Below are 24,681 nucleotides of genomic sequence, written 5' to 3' on the forward strand. Positions count from 1 at the left end.
AGGTTGGTCTGAACTGTGTCCATTCCCTATTTTAAATACCCAAAAGGGTGAAGACTCTGCAAGCTCCCTGGGTAGTTGGTCCAGAGCTTGACCACCCTAGCTAATAAAAAAACCTTTTTCTGATTTTAATCAGAACTTCTTGTATTTCTGTTTCTGTGTATTGCTTTTCATCCCTTCGGTAGTCACTGTTGGGTGACTGAGAAAGTCACAGTCTGGCTACATTTTCTGTACTTCCTCTCATCAGGTACATTCCTCTCATATATGTAGTTATGATCCCTGCTGAGCTTTCTCCTCTTGAGAGTAAAAAGACCCAGGGAGTTTCTTGTATGACATGTGCTTTGTTCCTGCATCAGCTGTGGTTGCTTCAGTGGACTTTTTCTGGCACACCCATGGCTTTTCTATGGTGGCAAGCCCAGAACTGGACCCAGGCATCCAAATGTGGGTCTCACCACTGCTTATTAGAGAGAATGGAGATCGCCCTTATATAGCTAGGGAGGCCCTTAATGGAGTCCTGGATGCTGTTGGTCTTTGCACAACGAGGACAATGGCTGGCTGATCTCTTCCAAACTGCTTTCCATATGGTTAGTTGCCAGTGTCACCAAAGGCATGATTTTATTCCTCCCCAGGTGCTAGATTTGACATTTCCCTTTGGTGAACTTGCTGAATTTCTTGTTATTTCGTTCCTTCAGCCTGTTGAGGTGCCTCTGATGGCACCTCTGATAGCAGCCAACCCATGTGCTGTATCTGCCACTCTCCCAGTTTGGGTTTTTTTTTGTGTTTTTTTTTTTGGGTTTTTTTTTTTGTTTTGTTTTTTTTTTTTGTTTTTTGTTTTTTTTTTAGAAGATTGGAAGTGATTTCCATTTTATGTGACTGCAAATTGTGGTTTTTCACATCCTGCAGTTTCAGAGCATCTGCCTAGGCCCTATCACTCTGCTGGCAATCTTGACATTTCTTCTAGAAGTGTTTCCTTTGGAAATAATAACTTCTAGTATGATACAGATTTCAGTGAACTTTAGGGTATTTGAAAAATTAGTTCTGACAAGGGAATTTCTTCCGCATAGACATGTTGCTGAGTCACAGCATCCAAATCTCATAAATGAGAAAATATCTATTGCTCTATTATGAGCCAGATTTCTAGATGGGTCTTTATGCATGTCCTGTCACGGTAAGATCTGGAAAATTATATAATCTGGGTGATAGTTACTTATCAAAACTTCTATTAGAAACACAGCAAAGCTTTTTCCCCCATATTGTTTCCCATGCTGTGATGTATGAAATAGAGCAGGCCCAGTTAAGAAGCTGCCTTTTTGTGTCCCATCACATGTCCTAAAGCTCTAGCTTTGAAAAGATTATTTTGAATTAGCAATGGCTTAGCAAAAGTTTTGAGGAATTCTTAAGTTATTTTAGCACAGTACCATTTAAAAAGTATCAATTTCAGAAGAACATGCTAACAGTCTTCTAGAATTTTTTGTGTCTGTCCACAAAAACTATGTGTGCCTATTTACGATGCTGAAGACTGATTAGAATGACAAATGAATTGTAATTGAACAGGAAGGATTTCCTCTATTGTCTTTCTTTATTTCTCTTTTTGTTTTCCTGTTTTCAGAACATCTTAGAAATGTTTCAGAAAGAGAGAAATCAATTCTGCTAGTGAAAAAAGAGCTTTTAAGGGTCAAGTCAGTTTGTTCTGAGAATAGTTTTTCCAGTCTGGGTCCATATTTCCAAGGACAGAAGGAACTTCTTACAGAAATTATGTGTAATTTCATGCCTCTTTTATGTTGTTTTTCTCAGTGTGGCATTCTGATCTGCATTATCTGGGAAAATCAAAAAACTGGCAACATACAAGAGCAGATTCTTCATTATTAGATTTTTAAAAATGTATTTAAATATCTTCTTTCCTTTCCTTTGAGTTCTGTCTAGAGTATGAATGACTTGTTGCAAAGGGAAAAGTGCTCACTTTGTACAGCTTAAAATCAGGATTGAAATGTTTCTTTAGTTTATTAGTGACACATAATTAACTGACAATTATATATTGATAATTAACTGCCAGTCACTGGACTATAGATGCAGCATCCATACCAGATAAACAACAGGTCAATTTTTACCAATATTTATGCTATTTTGTGTACCTCATTTGGAAAAAAACAATCTATCCCCTGCACTGGGACACCAGTTTCCCAAACACATGGAGGTAACCTCTCCCTGTTTACTCACACCTCCTTTGCCAAATGCAAGCACACAAGCTTTCTTCATGTATCTTGAGAGTACCATAGGCAAGTGACTCAGGTGAAGCTGTAGATGATTCTGCATGGTTGTGTACATTTTCCAGCTCTTCCTTGAGTGAGTGATGAAGGGTGGAGGTCTGGATGTACCCATACCAGTTTAGTAACAGATTTTAATTGTCTGAATAAGCCATTTGATCTTTTTCTTTTACCTTGTGGGAAAACCGGGAAGGTCTTTGCTTGGTGACACCTTTCAGATCCTCACCTTACTTCTGTGCCTCCCCGTGAAGTGACAATGTTCTTACTAAGTACAGTTCATGTGTCCCAGGTCTTAGCAACTACCTGTTCTGTCCATGACCATCAGTGCTGAGTTCTTACATTTTGACTGACTTAGGACAGGGTTGTCTTTCAATCAGAGCATGTATAGTTTGTTCTCAGACACTGAATAAGCATTAAGGCAGTACAGCTGGGCTGTTTCTGCTGGAGGAGTCCATCAAATTCTCCCCTTCAGTATTGACCTCTGTTCAGCTTGCTCTTGGTAACAGACAGTCATTTTTTTACTGCCTCAGGAGCAAGCAATACCAATGCTAGAATTCTAGGGGAGAGATGTGAAGGAAGCACAACTGTATTATTAGGTATGATATGTACTGCTGGCATAGATTTAAATGTCTTCCCTGGCTTTGTTTCTCCAAGTTTTGTGGTCACTAGAGTCTCAGTATTAAACTGACTGAGTTCAGAGTGATGCTAGGGTTTTAATTTCCAGACAGACATAAAGATCTAATGTAGCATTAAAAAAAATAGTAGGCTTATGGTTGAAATACAAAAATTGAATACCACTGAAATTCATTGGTGATGTAGATCACACTGGATACTAAATTTAAACTGTGCTAGCTAAATGAGGCAGGAGAAGAGAAATATATATGAAAAAATGAATGCTTCCATCTGGAAATAGGAGAGAGGTTTGGAGAACTACTTTTTGCACAACTTGGTGTGATTATGAAGTAAATGACACTTGCCCATGTTGCTGAGCCATTATTAAATCTTGGTAGACAATATGGTACATAATGACTAAAGCAGTAACTCTGTTTTGCTGAGTGTAGATTATAAGTGATGGCCTTTTGAATATGATAATAAAAATAGCCTTGTTCAGGATAGCATATTCAATGAATGAGGCACTGTTCTTTCAAAAAAGTATTGTAGAGTCCTTCAAGACTTCATGGAAGTAGATCTGCAAAAATTCCAAGTGTATAGAATAAACAAAGCTGACAGGAACAGATACTATTTTTCATTAATCAGTTGCTATAGCTGATGAACATGGGGGAAAAACATGAAGTGCCTGGGTGTGGAAGCTAACTTTTTGATTTTGAATGTAAGTAGGGAAAAAAAAAAGAGGATGGGTTGAAAACAAATACCTTGATCTTACACTTGGTTTTGCATTCTACACTTCATCTGTGTCTGAACCCTACCCTAAGTGCATCTCCTGTCTCAGAGATTAGTTAGCAGGGTCATGTCCTTGATTGAGAGAGGAGCTGATGGGAGAAAAGCAGAGGGAGAGGCCTGGCTCTTCTTTCCATTCTGGTTCTGCTTTATTAGTCTGATGTTTTACTGCCTGTGCTTTATCCCAGCTGTCTAAGCAGGTATGTGTCTGCCTGTCTTAAACTTTCTTCATCGTGCTCTGGACCTGGACCTGATGGTTGGGCTTTCTGGCCTAATCTTGAACTTTCTGGCCTAATCTTGAACTTGTCATTACAGACTTGAAGTCCCTGGGCTGCATCTAGCCCTGATCACTGTCTCTGGATCCAGCCCTGGCCTGGACATGCCACTGAAGAGTCCTGTCTTACTGCTCTTACCTGCCTTGTTTTCACATTCATTTCCCAGCATACCTTCCTTTGCTGAACCAAAGGAAGTCCTTTTCTGCTCTCTGGCAGTTCAGATCTAAAAGGCAAATTTGTGAAACAGTTGTAAATTAAATGGGAAGGCTATGTGTGATGTCATTTTTCTAGCATTTTAGCAAGATCTTTGTGAATAGTAAGCAAAGGCCACAAAAAGGTTGCTCACACCGGTTGTTCAGTCTTCATGCTTGGAGGTATTTAGAGATTGTCTGGATAAAGTGCTGTGTTATTAATATGGAGCTGGGTAAATCCAATTTGTTTTCTAGTCTTGTTTAAGTAATTAAGGTCTTTGCTTGATTTATCACTTTGTGTGAATTGATGAAGTGAACAAAGTTTAAAATACTCCAGTATTGTCAAAAATAGATGAAATTAATACATTTAGTCAGAATACTACCTATTTTTCAGGATATTATTGCAAGCTTGAGAATCTCTTGATGAATTTTGCAATGAGCTTGAATAATTGATTATTTTCTCCTAAGCCCTGAGTTGTCCACATCTCATAACTCAGCAGTCATTTCCCAAAAGTGTGTTGTATCTTTATGATTACTATTTGTCCTTAAAATGCAGTAAGAATAGAAATAAATAACTTGGTTTTTTTCCTCTTTAATAAACCAGCTTATTAAAAACTTATTTTGCTGTAAATATTGCTAAAAATATTTTCATTTCCTTGCGTGAATCCTCATAAATGAACACAAATTCTATGTATGTATTTATTAGTGTTGCAGGGTTTTGTTGCCATGCTTAGAGCAGTATATCTGCGGAATGGGAGAAAGAAAATACAGTTCTAGTTTCTGGTGGTTTTTATCACGGTAGGAAACCAGAATAGGTTTGTATATTTAGAATCATTTATATCTAATTCGACTTGCCTTTAAGTAAAGAGATGGACTAAGTGACATTTTAAAGTGATTTTAACTTTTTCTTGTTATGATTTCAAAGCATTGTCGGATAATTGACATTGGAAAGGACTTCAACAAGCTCACAGTTCAGTCCCATTTTCAGAACAGTGTCATCTGTGAGGTCAAACTAGATGGCTCAGGGTCTCAAAACCTCCAAGGTTTATCTGGAGACAGCAGAACCTTTCTGGCCAACCTCTTCTGAAATACTACAGTGATATGTTAAAATAAAAGGAGGCACTCTGAATTGTCAGTTATTTATTGGGTGGAGTGTTAGAATTTATAGCTATGAAAATTTAGTGTAAATATATGAATTTTTCTTGGAGAAAAATACTTAATGTAAAGAAAAAATGCTTCTTACTACTCACCAGGGCTCCTCCAGTAGAACAGTGGCAGTAGTATCCATGAGGCTCAGCAGATTCACAGTAGGAGTAAGATGTTCAGGCACTTCACATTGTGATTGGAGTTGTGTGTGGATCCAAATGTGTGCATCCTTGTTCTACAGCTGTGTCACTTTAAACAAAGTCAAAGACAGATGGAGTGAGCCCTGTGGTGAAGGGACTCAGGGAGCTGAGGAGAAGGAGAACCTGTTCCTTCCTCCAGGTTCCTTACTTGCTCTGACTACCTTCCACAGGGAAGTACATCTTTTTTTGCCTGCAGTGGTTCTGCAGGACCAGTGACATGCGCTGCTGCATTTATTCTTGCTTCTTCTCATATACAATGGCATGAGGAGTTGCCCCAAGGTGCCAAAGATCAACCATGTGCATGTGGATTAAACAGTGTAAAGAGACCTTTCAGCTCCTCATGACACGAGTGGGAAGGATCTCCTGATGTCTCAGCTTTTCTACTCTGTACGTGTCATGCAGAGGAGAAAGGCAGTGAAAAATAAGTAGATGTGGTGGGCAAAAGACCTGCTGCTGTGGACAGGGACTGGAGGAAAAGAGAGCAAGTTCCCTCCCTACCTGTCCCTGTCAAACACCAGCTTGTTGAGAAGTACAACCCTGCTCAGCGCTTAAAGTGTTACACTTACCTTTCTGCTCTTGCCATGACCTCAGTCTATACTGGTTAAACCTGAGGAGTAGCCTTATTTTACAGCTTTCTTTTACAGTCTCATATTACAGGTTCTAGGGCACAGACATGCTTTTTTTGTTTTTTTTTTTTTTTTTTTGGTTTTTTTTTTTTTTTAGCTGTTTATCATTAGTTGTACTGTGCTTTGCTCCTGTCATTGCTGGACGCTGCACTAGTAATTGATTACATGGGTGCAGTGATTTACTACTGTGGTGCATGATGAAAGTCAAAGTGAGGAAGACTAACAGTCATAAGTGAAGATTTTTTTACTGTATGATATCTTGGTAAAATCCATACCATACAGCTCTTTTACAGCTTCAGGCTTCCCTTACATTATGGGGATATCTTCATGGTGAGTTTGGAGATGGTGACTGCTCATAATGGACTCTGAGTGGTTCCATCAATACAGATGCCTTTTTTCTCTTAAATTTTAGAGCTGTCTCAGGATCAGGGTTTTTTTTGCTGGTGCCTAGTTAGTTATGTACCTAAAAAAGCTGTCTATCTTCTGTGCACCAGTTGTGAGTTTGCAGATCCCACATCAAGCAACTCCTTGAGGGCTCCCCTGAGGGGGGAACCCTCTTGAAGCAGTTCTTTGTTAGGAAAGTAGATGCACAAGACTTTTTTGGTCCTTAGGTTCTTGTTTTATTGTTATCTTCTCAAGACTTCATCACACTGTCTGCTCTGGTGTGCTCTGGGCTTTGTGACAGAAGTGTGTATTTGATGCTAACACTTCCTTGCTGGGGTAACTTGCAGTTCAAGAGGACTGCAGTCACTAAGGTGACCCGAGGTCAGGTTTGAGGGAAATGGGGAGCCACCACTCCTCATAGGCTCTGCTGGAATTGAGTCTAAGGCTATCAGTGGTGACAGTCCTTAAATTATTGTTGTTCTGGGAGTCCGTGGGTGGACAAAGAGGGTTTGATGGCTGTTAGAATATCAGTGCTGTAGAAGCTGATCAGTTTCTCAAGGTACAGATAGACTATCTAAGAGTTTTCTCACTAGTTTGAGGAAACCTATCTATGACCTGTTAATTTAAGAAATATTCTGCCTTAATCTTAGGGTGTGTTTGTTACTTTAGGTGTTTGGGTAAAGTTAAGTATTTTTGGATTTTCAATGGAAAACATTTCCTTCCATTTTACATTGTTCCGTGTTATTTAGTGGGCCTGGTCACTGGAAAAGAAAACTAGGTAAAACATACCAAACTTTGACAGCTCTTGATACTTTAATTCCTGTATGTTCCTTCTGTTTTTCTCTTGGTAGGTTTAAATGCCTTTTATTGATAATTCAGGCTATCTAGACTGACTTCTGGTCTATTTCAGTACAATCTTACGTGGTAGAGAGACTGGAGAAGGAGAAACATTTCTAAATTTGCCTGTCTTAATCTGTTTACATGCAGGAACTTCTGCCGTGATGTAATGTTCCATTACAGCTCTAAATTAGAGTCCTGCTGTCTGTAAGGGCAAGAAATATTTATTTCCTGGTGTAATTTTAGGCAGCAGACCTAAAATCTTTTGTTTTAACCTTGTGTGGCAAAAAAATACATATTTTTCATTAATGTGTCTGAAATCAGCAAGTGGAGCTGTTTATTTTAATTTTTTTTTTAAATGTAACTTATTAAACAATAGGCATGTTAATTTGCAGACAAAACTCCCAAAATAGCATGCTGTTTATGCCTTTCTGAATCTGTAAATTTTAATTATAAGCACTTGTTTGGTAAGCTGTTTTATTGAAATTCAGATGTAAAGAATATGGCTGTACTGTAAAGCAATTTAATGAACAAGTCCTTAATGGGTGCAATAACTAATATGATTCTAATGTATTTTAAATGTATTTTTGGAGGTATTTGTATATTTACTATTTTATCCCTATTTTCAGGGAAATTCAAATGGCATTGCTACTGTGGACATTTCAGCAGGTTTTGTGGGACTAGACAGCTACGTGGAGATACCAGCTATCTTCCTTACAGCATTTGCAACATATGCAGGACCCTTCCTTTGGGCCATCCATCTGCTATGCTACTTGAGTTCTGAAGTTAGCAGGTAATGCTCCTCTATGCACTGCAGTTATAAACACCATCCATAAAGTATATCTATTTTCAAATAAATTTTTGTTCACATAATCTTTTTCCCTGAAAGTTAGTTTTGTATTAAAAATATGCATGTTACTTTTTTCAGTATAAGTTCACCTAACTCTTCCAGTTCCATTTTATCTACAGAAGTTTTTCTTTGGGAATATACATGTATGTTTTACTAATTTTGTTTCTTAATGACTTCTCAGTTTGCTGTGCTAAATTACTTAATTTTTTTTTTTTTTAATGACAGCATGTTCTGGAGAATGGCCTTTTAAAGTATTATAATAGAATTCAAACTTAACTAACATGATGTTCTTTGAATGTCCTTCTTTGACATAGTGACATAGAAAGTTTTATAAATAAAACACACTAATATTATTGTATGTTACTGGTTATTGCAGTCATTTGGAACTAAAATATTTGTACTTTTCTGAGTATCTTGTGTAGTGGATGAGTTAAAATAAAATGAATTATTGCATTGGAATTTTAAGAAGACAGTTGTAAAATGCTAATGAAATTTAGGAGTGTGCATATAAAATCCAGTCGGACTCTAAAATTGCTTTTAACTCATCGTTGAGGGTATTTAAACTGAGTGATACAATGTTAAAATAGGAGAGTTGTGAATTCCATATCGTATTATATCAATTCACAAATGCCAAAACTTCATGAATTTTCACAGAATTGACATTTGACAGTGACTAAATTCTTACCATCTCAGAGTCTTTTCTCTGTTACCTACTTTTTTTTTTGTTTGTTTGTTTTTTGTAAAAATATTGCAGTAGACTTAGCAGGTGGGATTTTAGACAATATTTAGTTTATCACAACTTTTTGTCTTACTTGTCAACATCTGTAAACCTCTGACTCCCTTTTATCTACACAGTGTCATCTGTTAGTGATTTTTGTTTTCTGGCTTCTCTCTTCTCATTTTGCTTCTCTGTTTTGGTCTATGCCTACACTGTGTCCTTGTGTTGGCTCATTAGAGGAGTAAGGAGATGGGATCACCATCTGACCAAGTGAGGTTTTTGAGCCAGGAGGGATCTGTTCTAGCAGACTAAATTTGTACACAGTCCCTGTGTACATTTTTCTGGATTAACAGGCTCCTTAACAGGTATTCAGAGTGATTAACCTTTGTTCACTGATTTGCCTGTCTGCTACATGGCTCTCTAAAGATGTCTAGCAGTCTCTACTTGGTTGCTGTGGGTTTATGCAGACCAGTGCTGGGCCATTGTACTGATCTACTCATGCACTCCTTAGTGTAAATTGAGACTCACTGTAGAACCTTACCTCTTAGTCTGGGGCCAACTAGCCTGAAGTTGTCTTTGGTCTTAAATAGATTGATAAGGTCTAAGTACTGGTGTTTGAGTATGATACTTCTGAAAGCCAGTCTTTTCTCTGTTCATTCTAGTATTTTTTTTTTTTTTTGCTTCAGCAGGAGTATATGTGGAGTACACTAATTATTGATGTCTTGATTTATGTAACCTCAGAAAGCCCTTTCTTGAATTTTCTTTACTACCTGCTGACTTGACACCAAAGTGAGTTTTAACTCTTCTTTTAATGTTCCCCGGTTTAGTTTTAGTTACTATTTTGCTCAACCAATACATTTTTCCAGTATCCAAACTCTTAAAGTGTTCTACATTATTTCACTCTATTTTACAAAAGAGTGAACCTGTGCATATAAAAAGTGTTGCCACTTGTCTTCTGGTAAATATCGTACCCATGCTTGAATTCTGTCAATGTCCTGTTTTTCCCAATTCCTTTATACCTCTGCTGTGATTTGTTCAAAATAGCTCTGTGCTGTTTTAACAGTTGACATCCGTGTTTCTGCCATGTTGGATTTTTTTTTTTTTTTTTTTTTTTGCGGTCTAACTCTTCATTCTTCCTCGTTACACTGTAGGTGCTGTGGAACTGGCACTTTTTGTTAGACCTTGGAGGATTCCAAGCAGAGTAGAGAGCACTACCTTGGTGGCATTGTGTGGGGAAGTAGGAAAAAAGATACAGCTCCTGTAATTTAAAGAACTGCAGTTTTATTGTTGTTTAAAGCCTAAACTGCAGACTGTGAGGAACACTAATATACAATGAAGAGGAAATGATAACATACAGCATGTTTTTGAAAAGGTCTTCTAACAAAATAACGAAAAACTTTCGGTGACAAAATCTTTGAGTATTTGTACTTGTTTGATATTGCTTCAAATTATGTGTCTCTACAGTAGTGTTGCTTGTTGTTCTGATGTTTTCCTGGTTGAATTTTTGCAGATTAAATCTCAGCTAGTAGTGTTGCCAGGCACAGAGCTGGCTTAACCTGCTCCTAAGTGGGTAGCTACAGCCTGTAACACCCACATCACTTATGCAAGTAGATTCCATCAAGCAGCTTGTGTCTGTAGTCAATCTAAGTTTCATTTAAATCAACTGGTCAAGGCTGTTTCCTCAATGAAACAGTCCATAAATATGGACTGGAATCTCTACCTGCTGGGACTTGCTTAAATTGGTATGTTAATCTGCTAGAACTTGGTCTATATGCTTTTTATTTTTTATTCTTGTGCTTTGCCATTGCTGTCCAAATGATTCTTATTACTTGCTTGTTACTTCTTGGAACCAAAGCTGAAACTGCAGAAGGCAAGAGGTTGGCTACTTCATGTGTTTTCTTAAGTGTATGGGAGGCTGAACTTTTTTAAATAAAAGTGCTAGATGCTTTAGGATGTTCTTTATAAAAGCTTCTTATTAACTGCTTTATAGCAATGTGCCTTGGTCAGTGAAATTCAAACCCCAGCTTTTTGATTGTTTTTCTGAGAGCAAGATTAAGATGTGCCCAGAACCACTCAGGAGTGTCATTCTTAGCAAAGAGCCTTGCATTCTGCAGCCTGTTTAACAGCTGTTGCATCTGAGGAGGTTGGCCTGGATAGGAAAGCCTGATTCCAAGGCTGTCTTTGTTAATTTCAGCCATTCTAACAGAATGTAATTTACAGCTGCATCAGTTGGGTTGGTTTACCAGAGCTTCTTGCTGAAATTCTTTAAAGCTGTGTTGCATTGGGCAGCGATGCCTAGATGCAAGTAGGCATACATACCCTTCCCTCTTTTGGCACTTTGCATTTATGAAGCCACAGAATACTTGAATCTGGAGTCCAACCCCCCTGCACAAAGGAGGGTCAGCCAAAGCAAGCAGAGATACACCAGGGTCTTCTTGATCAACCTTTTCCAGCATATAGCAGCACTTGGAGTTAAACAGTCGTTCACTGGTGTTTAAGGGCAATTTGTTGTATATCATTCATCCTTTCAGTGAGCACCAGTGAGACGAGTCTGAGTACATCTTCTGCCCATGAGACATTTATGGACATTGGTGAGAACCCTGCCAAACTTTCTCTGCTCAAGGTTAAACAATCCCGGCTTTCTTAGCCTCTCATTTTGTCAGCTGATCCAGTCCCTGAGACATCTTTGTGAGCTTTCAGTGCATTTGCTCCAGTAGACCCATGTCTGTTTTGTACTGGGGACCCTAGAACTGGATCCAGAACCCTAGGTGTGATCTCACAACTGCTCAATAGAGAGGGATGATCACCTCCTTCAACCTGCTGGCTCCACTTTTCACACTACAGCCCTGCGTTGGTTCTTGGGAACATTGCTTGCTCATGCTCAGCTTGTTGTCCAGCAGAAGTGACGTATGTCCTTCTCTACCTAGCTGCTTTCCAGATGGTCAGCCCTAAGCCTGTTCTGGTGTGTGGTGCAGAATTTGGCGTCTCCCTTTGTTAAACATCTTGAGCTTCTTATCAGTCCACTTCTCCAGCCTGTCGAGATGCCCCTAAGTAGCAGCAGACCCATCTGCAAACCCAGCTCCTGCACAGACTGTTCCTGCTCCTGCACAGACTCTCAGCTGTGTATTGTGTGCAGACTTGCTGAGGTGGCACTGCCCATCACCCTACTTCATTAGTGAAGACATTAAGCAGTAGTGGCCCCTGAGTGACATCCTGTGGTTGATCACTGGTGACTGGCTTTCAGATGGAATTTCTGCAGCATCTCAATAGTTTATCAGTTCACCTGAATGTCCACTTTTCCTAGCCTGGACTTCATCAGTTTGCTTGTGGAGATGTGATGAGAGACATTAAGAGCTTACTTGTGAGATGAAAGTGCATTAGATACATGTAGCCCATATATATTTTGCTGGTATGATAAGGTGGGATAGAAGATAAGGAGGTTTTCAGATTGTACATTTGCTGTGGAAATGTAGTTGGAAGTCCTTAAATAATTTGCTTTCATCTGAATAAACTCATGAAACTATAAGATATTCTCCTCATATGGAAAGGTAAATGTGTTTCTAAAATAATTAAGTGGCATGTGATAGACACTAACATGGATATTACTGCCACTTTTAATCGTTCAGGCTCTCCTAAGAAAGTTGGCAGCATAAATGTGAAGGGATTTTCGCAGACAGAAAAAGAACTCTTTAGTTTCAGTTTCCATGGAAACTGTGCAATAACTCTTGAAACTATTTTTGAGATGGGGAGTACTGATTAAACTGATGCCTGAACTTAACCAAGTGTTCTGTGTGTGACTTGCATAAATTCCTGTGAGTACCTGGTTCATATAAAAGGTAGTTTTTACAGTGACCACTCTGTTGCTCTGATCTGAATTAGAACTTTGGGTTTTTGGGTCATTAAAAATGGAAAAGGGCCATGTTGTTGGATAATTTGACCTATATTATATGACCTCACTGTGCAGTACACTCCAGATGGATTCAGTTTCCAAGCTCCTACCCAAACAAAATTGTCATGTCGGTGATGTTCACAGTGTTGTGTAATTACCACTCTTCAGTTAGGCATCGTGATAGTTTTCAGATTACCAGCACATTGAAATCTGTGTTTTAGTTGCTTTAGTTAGTTAGGTGTCAGGGTGGGTGTTTCCTAGCACTAAAAGCCTGCATGCCTATTAGTTTTTGTTCCTCAGATATCAAGTTGTAACAGTGCTTTTGCATTAGTAAATGGCATTAAGATAACAAAAAATGGATGTATGCCCAACCGGAAGGTGTTAATAGTTGCATAACTTTAATGTTATGCCTTGATTTTCTTAATGTAGAGCTCTGGCACAACAAACTTAAATTTTACTCTGAATTCTTTTATGATGCTGATCTAAACAGAATTAGGAAGGTGTGCTAGCTAAGGTATTTCAGCAGTTCATGTCAGTTTTTGCCATCTTCAGCCTAATGTGTTGGATTGATTGAGTCCCCTGTCTTGGTTTGAAAAGACAGGTGTCTGCTAAGGAAGGCAGGAGCCTTTCTTGAACTAGAAAATGTAAAACCCCTTCCTCTGAATTACAATAATTTTGAAATTAAGGGGCTCTTAGGCAAAGATATGGGAGTAGGAACAATTCTTTATTAGGAAAAATAAAAATGCAGTAATACAAAACAACACTGACAGAGTCAAAATACAACCTGACACCCTGCTGGTCAGGGTGTTGGTAGTAGTCCAATTGGAATGCAGTCCAATTGGCTGCAGTCCTCCTGGAGTGACAAATGTGGTTCTTTTGGAGCAGTGATCCTGTAGAAGGGTGCAGTTTTCCTCTGAAGATCCAGTGGTGGTGTAGATGGGCCTGGTCTTCCTCTGAGAATCCATTGGAGAAGAAAGCTGCTTCTCTGGGAATCCAGTAGGAAAAGGCTGCCTGTGGTGTTCTAGATCTCAGATTATATCCAGGTAGGAATGCTTGGCCCCTCCCCCTGGGCAGAGCATCTCACAGTGGGATGATGTAATTTTATCAGTCATGCAGTGACACTCAATGGCCATTAACAGAAGATATCTCCTATAGGGTGAATGGGTCATGGAAGAGATAAAGAAAATTGCCCCACCTGGTTTTAACAGGTGGCCCAATTAACAGAAGAAAGTGGCTCACCTCTAACAGATGGCAATAGAATACACACCCCCATTTGCAATCTAATCCTGTTCACTACCCATGTTAATGCATTAAAAACTTTTCCTTCTGATGTCAGGTGGACATTCAGTGAGTGCTTCAATATACCTTTTTTTTGAGTCCTAGGTTGAAAGTGTCTCCATAAAGACAAAGGACAGTCCAAACATTTTCCACTGAACCCTTCAATATTTTATACAAGTAGTTTTTAATTCTTCTGTTTAAATCCATTCTGTCTTACTTAGTTTAGCAAAACCTAAAAAAGAAAAAGGTGCAAGCTGAAAAAATGTTGGCATCTAAGAGTATATGCTGCTGCATTCTCTAAAATTGTTAACACTTGTTATCTGTTATATTGTAGCAGTCTCATTCTTTAAATAAATAAAAAGAAATACAGAGGTTATCTACTTGTTTGTGGATATGCATAGAAATCTGGAAGTGATTGGCTAAAACTAGGCTGGGGTTTTGTTGCCACAAGCTGGAAGAGTATTCTGCTCACTTATGTTTTTCCTGAGATGGTGTCATTGTAGAGATGGCTGAAGATTTCTCTTGGACTTCATTACTGCTCTGTGATGGATACATTTTCATTAATTCATTTTTCACGTTGTCAAGACACTGACTTTTCCTATGAGGCTTCTTCTAGGCAGCCATGATTCTCAGTATTGAAAAGTATTTTCTAATTGGAAAGTGATCTGTCAAAGTAGGGTTGCTTCTGTTATAAACAAATAGCAAGTTACTTCAAATCCATTTGCAAAATAAATATCATCCTTTTGCTCCATGAATCAGTTTTTGTAGTTTTGGGGTAGGTTAGGTTATTTTTGCTTTCTATAGGTAAAATTAGGTATCTGAATAGATTTAGAACTTTAAAAATTACGATTCAGTTTTTGGTAGAGTTAGCGTATCCAACATGAGATTTGCTTTCCAGTAATGACTGATGACTAATTGAGAACTTGTCCTCCAGTGTGCTAGCTACTGCCTAAATCATTGAGACTTACTCATTTGGCTTTTAAATGGTCTTACTGATGCTCTTTATTGCAATTGCTATGAGATTTGTTCTCATCAATAGAACTGCAGTCTTAGGTAGAGACACTTTGAGTAATATCAGTTATACTTTTTAATTGAAATAGTCTATGACTTTTTTTTTGGGTAATATTAAATTGAAAGGATTCTGAAAATACTTTTTATTTCTGCCCAAGCTCTGATTTGAGGTTGTCATGGTTACATTGTCTTCTTCCTCTTGTTCTTCTGGTTTTGCTCTGGTTTTGCTTCTGAGACTTTTGCTCAAGAGCACATAACAGAGTTGACAGTTCGCATTGCATCTTTAGAACTGCAACTACCTACAGTGCATGTATGTTGTACCACTTTGCTGTACAAAAGGATGCAGTATTTGTTCTTTATTTTTGTTTGGAACCTCCATGTTGTGAGATAGTATTTTTCTGCCATCCTGTATGGTTAGATTTCCCAAAGTTGCTTACACAAAAGAGTTCATTAAATGTTGATACATGCAAAGCTTATTGAATATATTAAGACAATTGGTATTAACCATGTTGGGCATGAGTAACCTAGGGGAAGTTGTGTGTTCCAATGGTAAGCATGCAGGGTATCCTCAGAGAATAATGACAGTCTAGTCAGAAACTGTTCGCAGGATTCTAAAGGGACTTGAAAAGCTGAAAAATAATAATGAAAGCTTGGTTAAGTTTTGTGTCTGTAAATAAACTTGTGTCAGTCCTTCCTATTGTTACTGAACTGGAACTTAACAGAGGAAAACTAACTTTCCACAAAGTTGCAGGATAATAGGTGGTCATGCAGTATGTTATTTTCAAAAAACACATCATTCTGCAATAAGCAGAATTTTAATAAGCTTGTATGAAAGGGATTAGGTTTTTCTACACTACCATGTAAGAGAATTTTGATTTGTCAACCCCGCTGATAGTAGATGAAGAACTGTGAATCTTGGTGCTGCTATAAAATGAAATTTCATTTTCCCATGTGCCTTCCTGCTGTCTCTGACTCACTGTCCTTCATTTTATCTTGCTTGCTGTCTCTCCTCTCATTCCTTTGTATCCCTTTCTTTAGCTTGTTTGGTATCTTCCCTATCCCTCGTTATCTGCTTGCCACCACCACACCACCCCACCCCAAACTTCCCTTCTCTCTTGGACACACTTTGCACCTGTTTTTCATACTTTTTCTCACTTGCATGTGCATCACATCTCTCTCTCTCACAGTTGCATCAAGATAAGGCTGCTACATGCAGACTGAGGAGAGAGATCAAGATGGAAAGCATAGGATTACAAGAGTAACTATTTATTTATGCATATGAAGTATCCCAGTCAAACTGAGGCACCTGGATGTGGTTTAACACCTCTGTTCATTCTCCTCTCTCCCTGTGTCAGTCTCTCTCTTTGTCTGGTGCTACATCTGTCTTCTCTCTGCACCCCCCCCACCTCTTGCCTTCCTAAATGCAAATTGCTTGCAATTTTCCTTTTCTGTCCCATGTTAAATCTTTTACCTGGGTCCTCATCTTCTCCCCCACCCTTCTTCTTTCACGTGCATTTTTCTCTAGGACTTCCCTCCCTCATTCCCTTTGTTTCTTTGTCTTTTACTTTCTCCTTTGTATGCTTTCCAGTCTCTTGACAGACATACTTTCTTGCATGCACTATGCCTCTCTTAAGCTTGCAGTGTCTCACTTGTGCTTTTTTCTTCCCACTCGTTCTCTGTCCTTTCCATCTCTATAGTTTTTCTTTTAAATCTGTAGAGCTTCCTCTAGCCATACACCGCCTTTAGCTTGTCTTGAACCTCCCTCCCTCTTAGATTTGCATTTCCTCTCTCTTGGGGATTTCCTATCTGTCTTTCAAGCTTTCTTGAGTCCTTCCCAAAACAGAGTGGCTTCCCTTCCTCTCTCCCCTCTGTCATTATCTCCAGTTGTTCCTCTTCTCTTCCTTTCCCACATCTCTTCCCCTTCTCACTGTGAAGCTTCTTCTCTCTTATCTCTGCACCCACATTTCCCTCTCTCTGATAGGCTTTGCCTTTTTCTCATGTGCTTTGCCTCATCTGTATCTTTATCAGTGATCTGTACAAGGGATCAGGTCACAACACCAAGTTAGGTGGAAGTGTTGATCTGCTGGAGGACAGGAAGGCCCTGGAGAAGGATCTGGACAGGCTGGATTGATGGGCCAAGGCCAATGGTATGATACTCAAAAACACCAATTGCCAGGTCCTACACTTGGATCACAACAACCTACAGGCTGGGGGCAGAATGGCTGGAAAGCTTCCTGGTGGTAAAGGACTGGCTTCGGTGAAGGACAATATTCTACTTTTTTTTTTAATACATTAATGTCAAAAGGAGATGCAAGGATAATCTCCCTACTCTATTAGATGCAGGAGGGCATTTAGTAACTAAAGATGAGGAAAAGGCAGAGATACTTAACACCTTCTTTGCTTCAGTTTTCAACAGAAAGGCAAGTTGTCCTCCTGGCCTGTTAGATGGGGATAGGGATCAGAATTGTAATCCAGGAGGGGACAGTCAGAGACCTGCTGAGCCACTTAGATGCTCACAAGTCTATGGGCCCAGATGGGCCATCCCAGGGTGATGAGGGAGTTGGCAGATGAGCTTGTGAAGTCGCTCTCCATCATTTACCAGCAGTCCTGGCTCACTGGGGAGGTCCCAGATGACTGGAAGCTGGCAAATGTGATGCCCATCCACAAAAAGGGTAGGAAGGAAGATCCAGGACACTACAGACCTGTCAGCCTGACATCAGTGCCTGACAGGATTATGGCACAGATCATCTTGAGTGTTGTCACATGGCACCTACAGGATAGCCCAGGGCTCAGATGCAGCCAGCATGGATTTAGGAGGGGCAGGTCCTGAACAACCTGATCTCCTTTTATAACCAGGTAACCCACCTGATGGATGAGGGAAAGGCTGTGGATGTTGTCTACCTGACATTCAGCAATGCCTTTGACACCATCTGCCCGTAGGACACTCCTGGAAAAGCTGGCTTGGACAGGAGCACTCTTTGCTGGGTTAGAAACTGGCTGCATGGCCAGGCACAGAGAGTGGAGGTGAATGGTGTCACATCCACTTCGTGGGCAGTCACCAGTGTGTCCCTCAGGGGTCTGTGCTGGGACCAGTCCTGTTTAATATCTTCACTGATGATCTGGATGAGTGGATCAAGTCCACCATCAGTAAATTTGCAGATGACACCAAGCTGGGAGCGAGTATTGATCTGTTAGAGGGTAGGAGGGCTCTGCAGAGGGATCTGGACAGGCTGGATAGATAGGCCAAGTCCAATATAGGACTCCAAAAAGGAGGTTTAACAAGTCCAGGTGCTGGGTCCTTCCCTTGAGTCACAACAAGCCCCTGCAGCACCACAGGCTGGGAACAGAGTGGCTGGACAGTGCCCAGGCAGAAAGGGACCTGGGGATGCTGGTCAGCAGGTGATTGAACATGAGCCAGCAGTGTGCCCTGGTGGCCAAGAAGGCCAACAGCATCCTGGCCTGTATCAGGAATAGTGTGGCCAGCAGGGTGTCCTAGGTTGACTGTATGATGCTTTTATCCCCAGTCGTCTGTTCTGTTTATGCTGAATAATAAGTTTTGCACCTTTAAGACTTGTTCCAGGAGTGAAGGGAGAGAGAAGAAGCACGGAGTTTGTTTTCAGAAACGGCACTCACTCCTCCACATTCCTTCTCCCGGACTGTGTTGTCGGCAGACGGACAGACAGCGAGACAGAGCTCTCCTTTGCTTTTTAGTTAGTTTTAGTTAGCTGAGACAAAGAACTTCCCTGGACTGTGGTTTTTTCCTTTTCTTTGGACCTGCTCAAACTACTCTGGACTGAACAACCAGAAGAGCACCAGCAGCTCGTACCTGTGGCCCAACGGGCCGGGCCTGGGCCGCGGCATTTCCAGTGCCAGAGGGACTGATCAAAGACTGAGTGAGCCGAGCTGCAGCCCGGGCAGGGGGGGATTTTTTTTTTTTTCTGAGTTTGTCTCTCTTTTAAAGTGGCAAGAAATTTCATTGTTTAATATTGTTTAGGTTTTCTTGTTTAATCAACAGTTTTTTCCACTTTTCTCCAAGGAAGTATTTTTCCCCGAACCGGTTGGGGGAGGGGCCAGTTGAATCTGCCTTCTAGAGGAACCCTTTTGGGGATTCTCTCCCAAATTTACCTTGAACCAGGACACAGGGCCAGGGCTGTACTCAGCACTGGTGAGGAGACACCTTGAGTGCTGTGTCCAATTCTGGCCCCTCAGTTTAGGGAGAATGTTGAAATGCTTGAACGTGTCTAGAGGAGGCCAACAAGGCTGGTGAATGGTACAGGACACAAGCCCTATGAGGTAACTGGAGTTGTTTAGCCTGGAAAAAAGGAGGCTCAGGGAAGACCTTATCACTCTCTACAGTTGTAGCCAGGTGGGGGTCAGTCTCTTCTCCCCAGCAACAATTGACAGAACAAGAGGATGTAGTCTTAAGCTGCTCCAAGGCAAGATAAGGTTAGATGTCAGGAAAATATTCTTCACTGAAAGAGTGATTGGGCACTGGAACTATCTGCCTAGGAGGGTGGTGAAGTCATCGTCCCTGGACATGTTTAAAAGAAGGCTGGACATGGCACTCAGTGCCATGGTTTAGTTGATAAGATGCTGTTAGCTCATATGTTGGACTTGATGACCTCAAAGAGGCCTTTCCAACCTAGTTCATTCTGTGATTCTGTAATTCTCCCTGAGTATCCTTCTCTTTTCCTTTCGTTATCCCTTTCTCTCTGGCTCTATCACTTGCCTCTTCTACTTTTTTTTCCTCACACTTGCCTTTTCACAGGCTTCCCACACCCTTTTCCTCTCTCTGTGTCCTTAACCCATGTGTGGTGCACCTTGTGCCTGTCTGTCTCAACAGCCTCCCTCTCACATGCATCCTCCTCACTCTCATGTGTTTCCTCTCTCACATGGATTCTGCCTGTCATGTTTATGTTATCTCTCATGTGTGCTTTTCCTTGCTTGCTGTTATCATTCTCTGGCACTCCCCTCTGTCATGTGTATTACTATTCTTCATTTCTATGTCTTTCTCCCTCTCTTGCATGCTTTCTGTCTCACAAAATTACCCTTCCTCTTTGCACTTTCATTGCCACTTGTGCTTTCTGTCTTGTCTAATGTCATTGTTCCCTCTCTCTTGCTGTCACTATCCCTTTGTCTTGCTCCCTCTCCTTTTCTCTAGCCTTCCCTTTCTCCTCATTCCCTCTTTCTTATTGTCTTCAGTGCCCCTTACCTCTCTCTTTCTCCAACTCCTACCCTCTCTGTCACTTGCCTCATCTTTCTCACACACTTTCTCAGCAGTATATGATTTGCTTCCCTCTCAGATGCCCTGCCTCTCTCTGTCATGTGCTTCTCCATGAACTTTACATGGATGTCATGTTCTGCTCATCTCGCACTTTCTCACATCCCTTCTCCATCTTCACCTCATCCATATTCCCTCTGTCACACACATCTTGCCTCATGCTGTCATTCAGTTTTATTGTCTGTCTGGCATGTGGTTTTTGTCTTGGACATGCACTTCGTGCTCACTCTCTTAATGCTTTGCTTCCCTTGCATACTTTTTCTTTCCCTTGTGCTGTACGGTTTCCTTTGTTATCTTGTGTCAAGTCTTTCTCACTAACCTCCTGTCTCACTCTTTCCCACCTTTCTCACATTATTCCTCTTTGATTTCCCTCTTGCTTGTGCTTCCAGCCTTTGGAAGCATAATGCTTTTCCCCTCTAGCTTGCTTCCTCCCTCTCTTTTTGCTCTCTGTCCTTGTCCCACTTGCTGCCCTTCACACTTCTTCTAGTTTTACATCTCTCATAGTATGTTTCTCTCTGTCATATGCCCTTACTGCTGTCCTTGATGTTCATGTCCTCTTTCTTGACTGTGCATTTTCTCTCTCTTGGATGCACTTTGACCCCTTCTCTTTCTATTTTTCTAGCTTTCTATCTCTCGCTTGCATGCCTTAATTCATTTGTGTGTGTGATCTTTCTCTTGCACACCCTTGCCCTCTGTCCCTTTGTTCTTCTGCTGCCCCCCTTTCTTGCATTGCTGTACAAGGCACACAGTTCTCCTCTCCTGTGCTTGTACTTCCTCTCTTACTCCTATTGTTAATTTCCTGTGCTCCTTTCTCTCTCCTTTCCTCTCCTTTCCTCTCTCTCTCTCATGCTGCCCCTTTTCATCTTTTATTATCTCTTTTGCTTTCCTTTCTCCCTTCTTTCTCTTTCTCTTTCTCTTGTTTTCCTTCCCTCCTGCACATGATTTCTTGTTTTTCTCCATATTCCCCACACTTTTCCCTCTATCATGATCTCTCACTTTGCTATCTTGTAGTTTTCTCCCTTGCATTCTTCATGTCACGCACTTGCACTTTAGCCCCACCACATGCTGTCACTCTTGGTTGTACTTCTTGCGTGTCTCTCACTCAGTAGCACTCCTCTCACTGTCTACTTGCTAGTTCCCTCTCTCTTTGCATTTCTCTCCTCCATAATTTAATTCATCTTGCTGCCCCCTCACTTTCCTGCCAAAATTCACCCTAACACTCCTTCTCTTGCTTCCTTCTTGCCTCTCACACACCTTGGCACTCACTGGCATACACAGGTTCTGTCACTCCTACCTGCTCCTTCCCCATCAGTCTGTCTCTCCTGGGCCCTTCCCTCTCACTTGCATTCCCTTCATCCCTCTCTGGACATCCCTTCCCTCCCACCCACTGTACCTTTGGCTCCCCCTATCAGATGTCTTTCACCTCTTACCCTCTTTTACTTTTTCATACACTTCCCTCTATCACTTTCTTGCTTTCTCACACTTGCCTCACAGGGCGTTCCATTCTACCATGCTTGTCTTGGCTCCTGCTCTTCTGCATATGCACTTCCCTATCCCTGTGGCACTTCTTACATTTTTTTCCTTTTCTTGTGGGTTGTCTCACATATTTTGTTTCTATTTTTTGCTTCACTGTCTTTAATGCTTTCTCTTGACCACATTTAGTTTCAGTTGAACAGCATCCCAGTCTCTCTTGCTTGTACTTTTCTAATTTCATGCATACTACCTTTTTCTTACCCATGCCTTCACTTGCTCTTTCACTTCCCCTCTTCTCTTTTGCTCATGCTTTCTGTCTCACTTTCACCCATTCCATCCCTCTTTCACACATTCCCTGTTTTTTATGCTTTCCTTTTAGTTAATGCTTTCAATTCCTAGAATTCTCTCTCATGCCTTTACTTTGTTGCATGTGGTTTTCCTTTGGTCTGCTGCAGTTTTCCTTGCTTGCCCTTGTACACTTTTTTCCCTTGTGTATGCTTCTCCACCCTCTCTGCCTCATGCTCTATCACTGATTTCCTCATCTTTCAAGTTTCTACTTCCTTGCATGAATGCTTTCCTTCTCTCTGTATAGTGTGTCCCCCTTTTTCTGCATGTATTTTTCCTCTCTGGTACACTTTCCCCATCTCACAGTCTTAGACTTCCTCTCTATTGCTTTTACTTTCCCTGTCTTGGGCACACTTTCCCTCCCTTACGCAGCCATTTCCCTCCCTTCCTCTGCTGACTTGGAAACTTTCCAATTAATTTGTGTACTTTCCTGTTCTGTCAGATGCTTGTGATTTCACATGTATACATTTCCCCCTGCCTTTCCCCTCTCTGACACTTTTTCATTCTTTCTGTTGCACCATTCCTCTCTCTTGTGCACATACTCTCTCATTTTCTCTCTGGCTTCCCCATATGCCATACATTCAGTGTATGTCCCTGGTATACTTCCCCTCCTTTTCCCTCTTGTTTTTCATCTTTCTTTCATACTTCTCATATTTCTACCATGCACTTCCTCTTCCTCAATTTCTTGCTCTGTCATGTGCATTCCCTTTCTAATGGGCTCTTTCACTTTCCCATACACAATTTACCTCTTGTTTGCACAAGTGTCCCTTGTCTCTACTGTGAATATTTATCACTTTTACACACTCTTGGTCCCTCTCAATCAATATATGTTCCCCTCTTGTGCCTGCCTTCTTTCCTTCCTGGAGTCCTTCTTTCCTTCCTGGAGTCCTTCTTTCCTTCGTTCCTTCCTTCCTGGAGTCCTTCCTTCCTTTCTGGAGTCCTTCCTACCTCCCTCCCCTACTCAAAGTGCAAATTACTGTCTGCAGTCTTTTGAAACTTGTGTCTGTTTACATTTTCTGTCTCAGAGCCATTACAACTATGGTATCATCAAAATCAGGGCCTAAAAAATCCTGTGCTGATTTGCCTGTCTTCTCAACTAGGGTCCAACTAGGAGGAGGGTCTGCAGATACTAATCAAGGTATCTTCATAAAAAATCAGATTGATTTTGCAATTTTTTACTTCCTAAGATGAAATTATTTTTGTTGACTGTTCCTTTTACACTTAATGGTATTAGCAGTGTCTCATCCTTTGCAGAGGTCTTAGGGTATAGGTTTACAGATCATGCTGTAATCCTTTTTTTTTTCCAGAGAAAGTATGTGGGACTCTGCAGTCTTTATCCTAATGCTGAGTGTTGCTCTTAAAAGTAATTTGCACAAAGCTGAATTACTAAGAAGTCCATCACTCCTATAAACTTGACAAAGTAAAAAGTGTATATGACACTTGGGCTTAGTAAGAGTATCCTGGTGTAGTCCCAGAAGGCATCTCATTGCACCACAAAAAATAAAGAGTCTCTGCAGAAGAATATGCTGTGCATTGTGCTAGAAAAAGCTGTGAAGAAAGTTGGGAGTAATATTTTGATACAGTGCATGAACGTACCGTTCACTGAAGAAATTACTCCATCACTCCTTTGTCTTCAGTACTTTGCATATTCCTTCCTCTTTATTCTGAAACAGATTGGAGCATAGTTACCAACTTGGTTTGCTCTCTTAAATTAGCAAGAGCTGTGTGATGATGTTAGACTCTTGAGTGGTTTATGCTGCTGCTTAAGCAGAAGCAGAGTCATTCAGAAGAGCACTACTGGAAAGAGAGGGTCATATTTGTAGACCTTCACTTATGTACCTCTTCATTGTACCTCTTATACCTCTTTACCTCTATACTTATACCTCTTTATTGTAGCAGTGTTTCTAGGTGTAACCTGTACTTTTGCTGGTATTGGCCTAGTCCTACTATTCTTACAAGTTTTTTCCTTTTCCACCATTAGTTTTCTGTTCTCCTCTGTTCCATGGCCAACATAACTGTTTAGTTCTGGTAGCTGTGGATAGGACTGTACATGACATACTGTCATTCTGCATTTATCTAGGATTTTTCTATAATCTTTTCTCACACCTTTTCTTGAAGTTAACAAATTCTTCTTGAATATGTGTGTTACTGGGATGGCAAGAGTAATTTGAGGAGAGAGCTGTTATTTTATTTAAGTTACAAGTTTAAAAATAGTTACTGTAGTGAAAAAATTCAAGAAAGAATTGACTCTGCCCTCAGTGCAGAAGAGTGAGCATTGCTTCGCAGAACCACAGAACACCCCAGGTAGGAGATACCCTTAAAAGATGATCTGGTTCAACCTTTTCTGTGAAGAGGAGCCTCCATTAAAACATCTAGCATGCTGTCCAGTCTTGTCTTGAAAATTCACAGTGATGGGGACTCTACCAGATCCCTGGCAAGATTGTATCTGTGATTGATTGTTCTCACTATAAATCGTGTCTTTTTTATACTGAGATGAAACCTCTCCCAGTGCTACTTG

General features: G+C 40.6%; 1 protein-coding gene across 9 annotated transcripts in view; it reads left to right on the top strand.

Moving 5' to 3' along the window:
• The window catches only part of PIGG (phosphatidylinositol glycan anchor biosynthesis class G), a 74,764-nt gene that overhangs the window by 42,954 nt on the left and 7,129 nt on the right, over window positions 1-24,681 (top strand). For 7 of the 9 annotated variants that reach the window (XM_053931596.1, XM_053931597.1, XM_053931601.1 and 4 more), the window contains one exon: window positions 7,948-8,111. In XM_053931596.1, coding sequence (XP_053787571.1) covers window positions 7,948-8,111 — 164 coding nt within the window. Of the gene's footprint in view, window positions 1-7,947; window positions 8,112-9,572; window positions 9,670-24,681 lie in introns of those variants that run through there. The other 2 variants (XM_053931598.1, XM_053931599.1) reach the window with 2 other exon arrangements.

Source organism: Vidua chalybeata, chromosome Z, assembly GCF_026979565.1.
Source record: "Vidua chalybeata isolate OUT-0048 chromosome Z, bVidCha1 merged haplotype, whole genome shotgun sequence".
Taxonomy (NCBI): domain Eukaryota; kingdom Metazoa; phylum Chordata; class Aves; order Passeriformes; family Viduidae; genus Vidua; species Vidua chalybeata.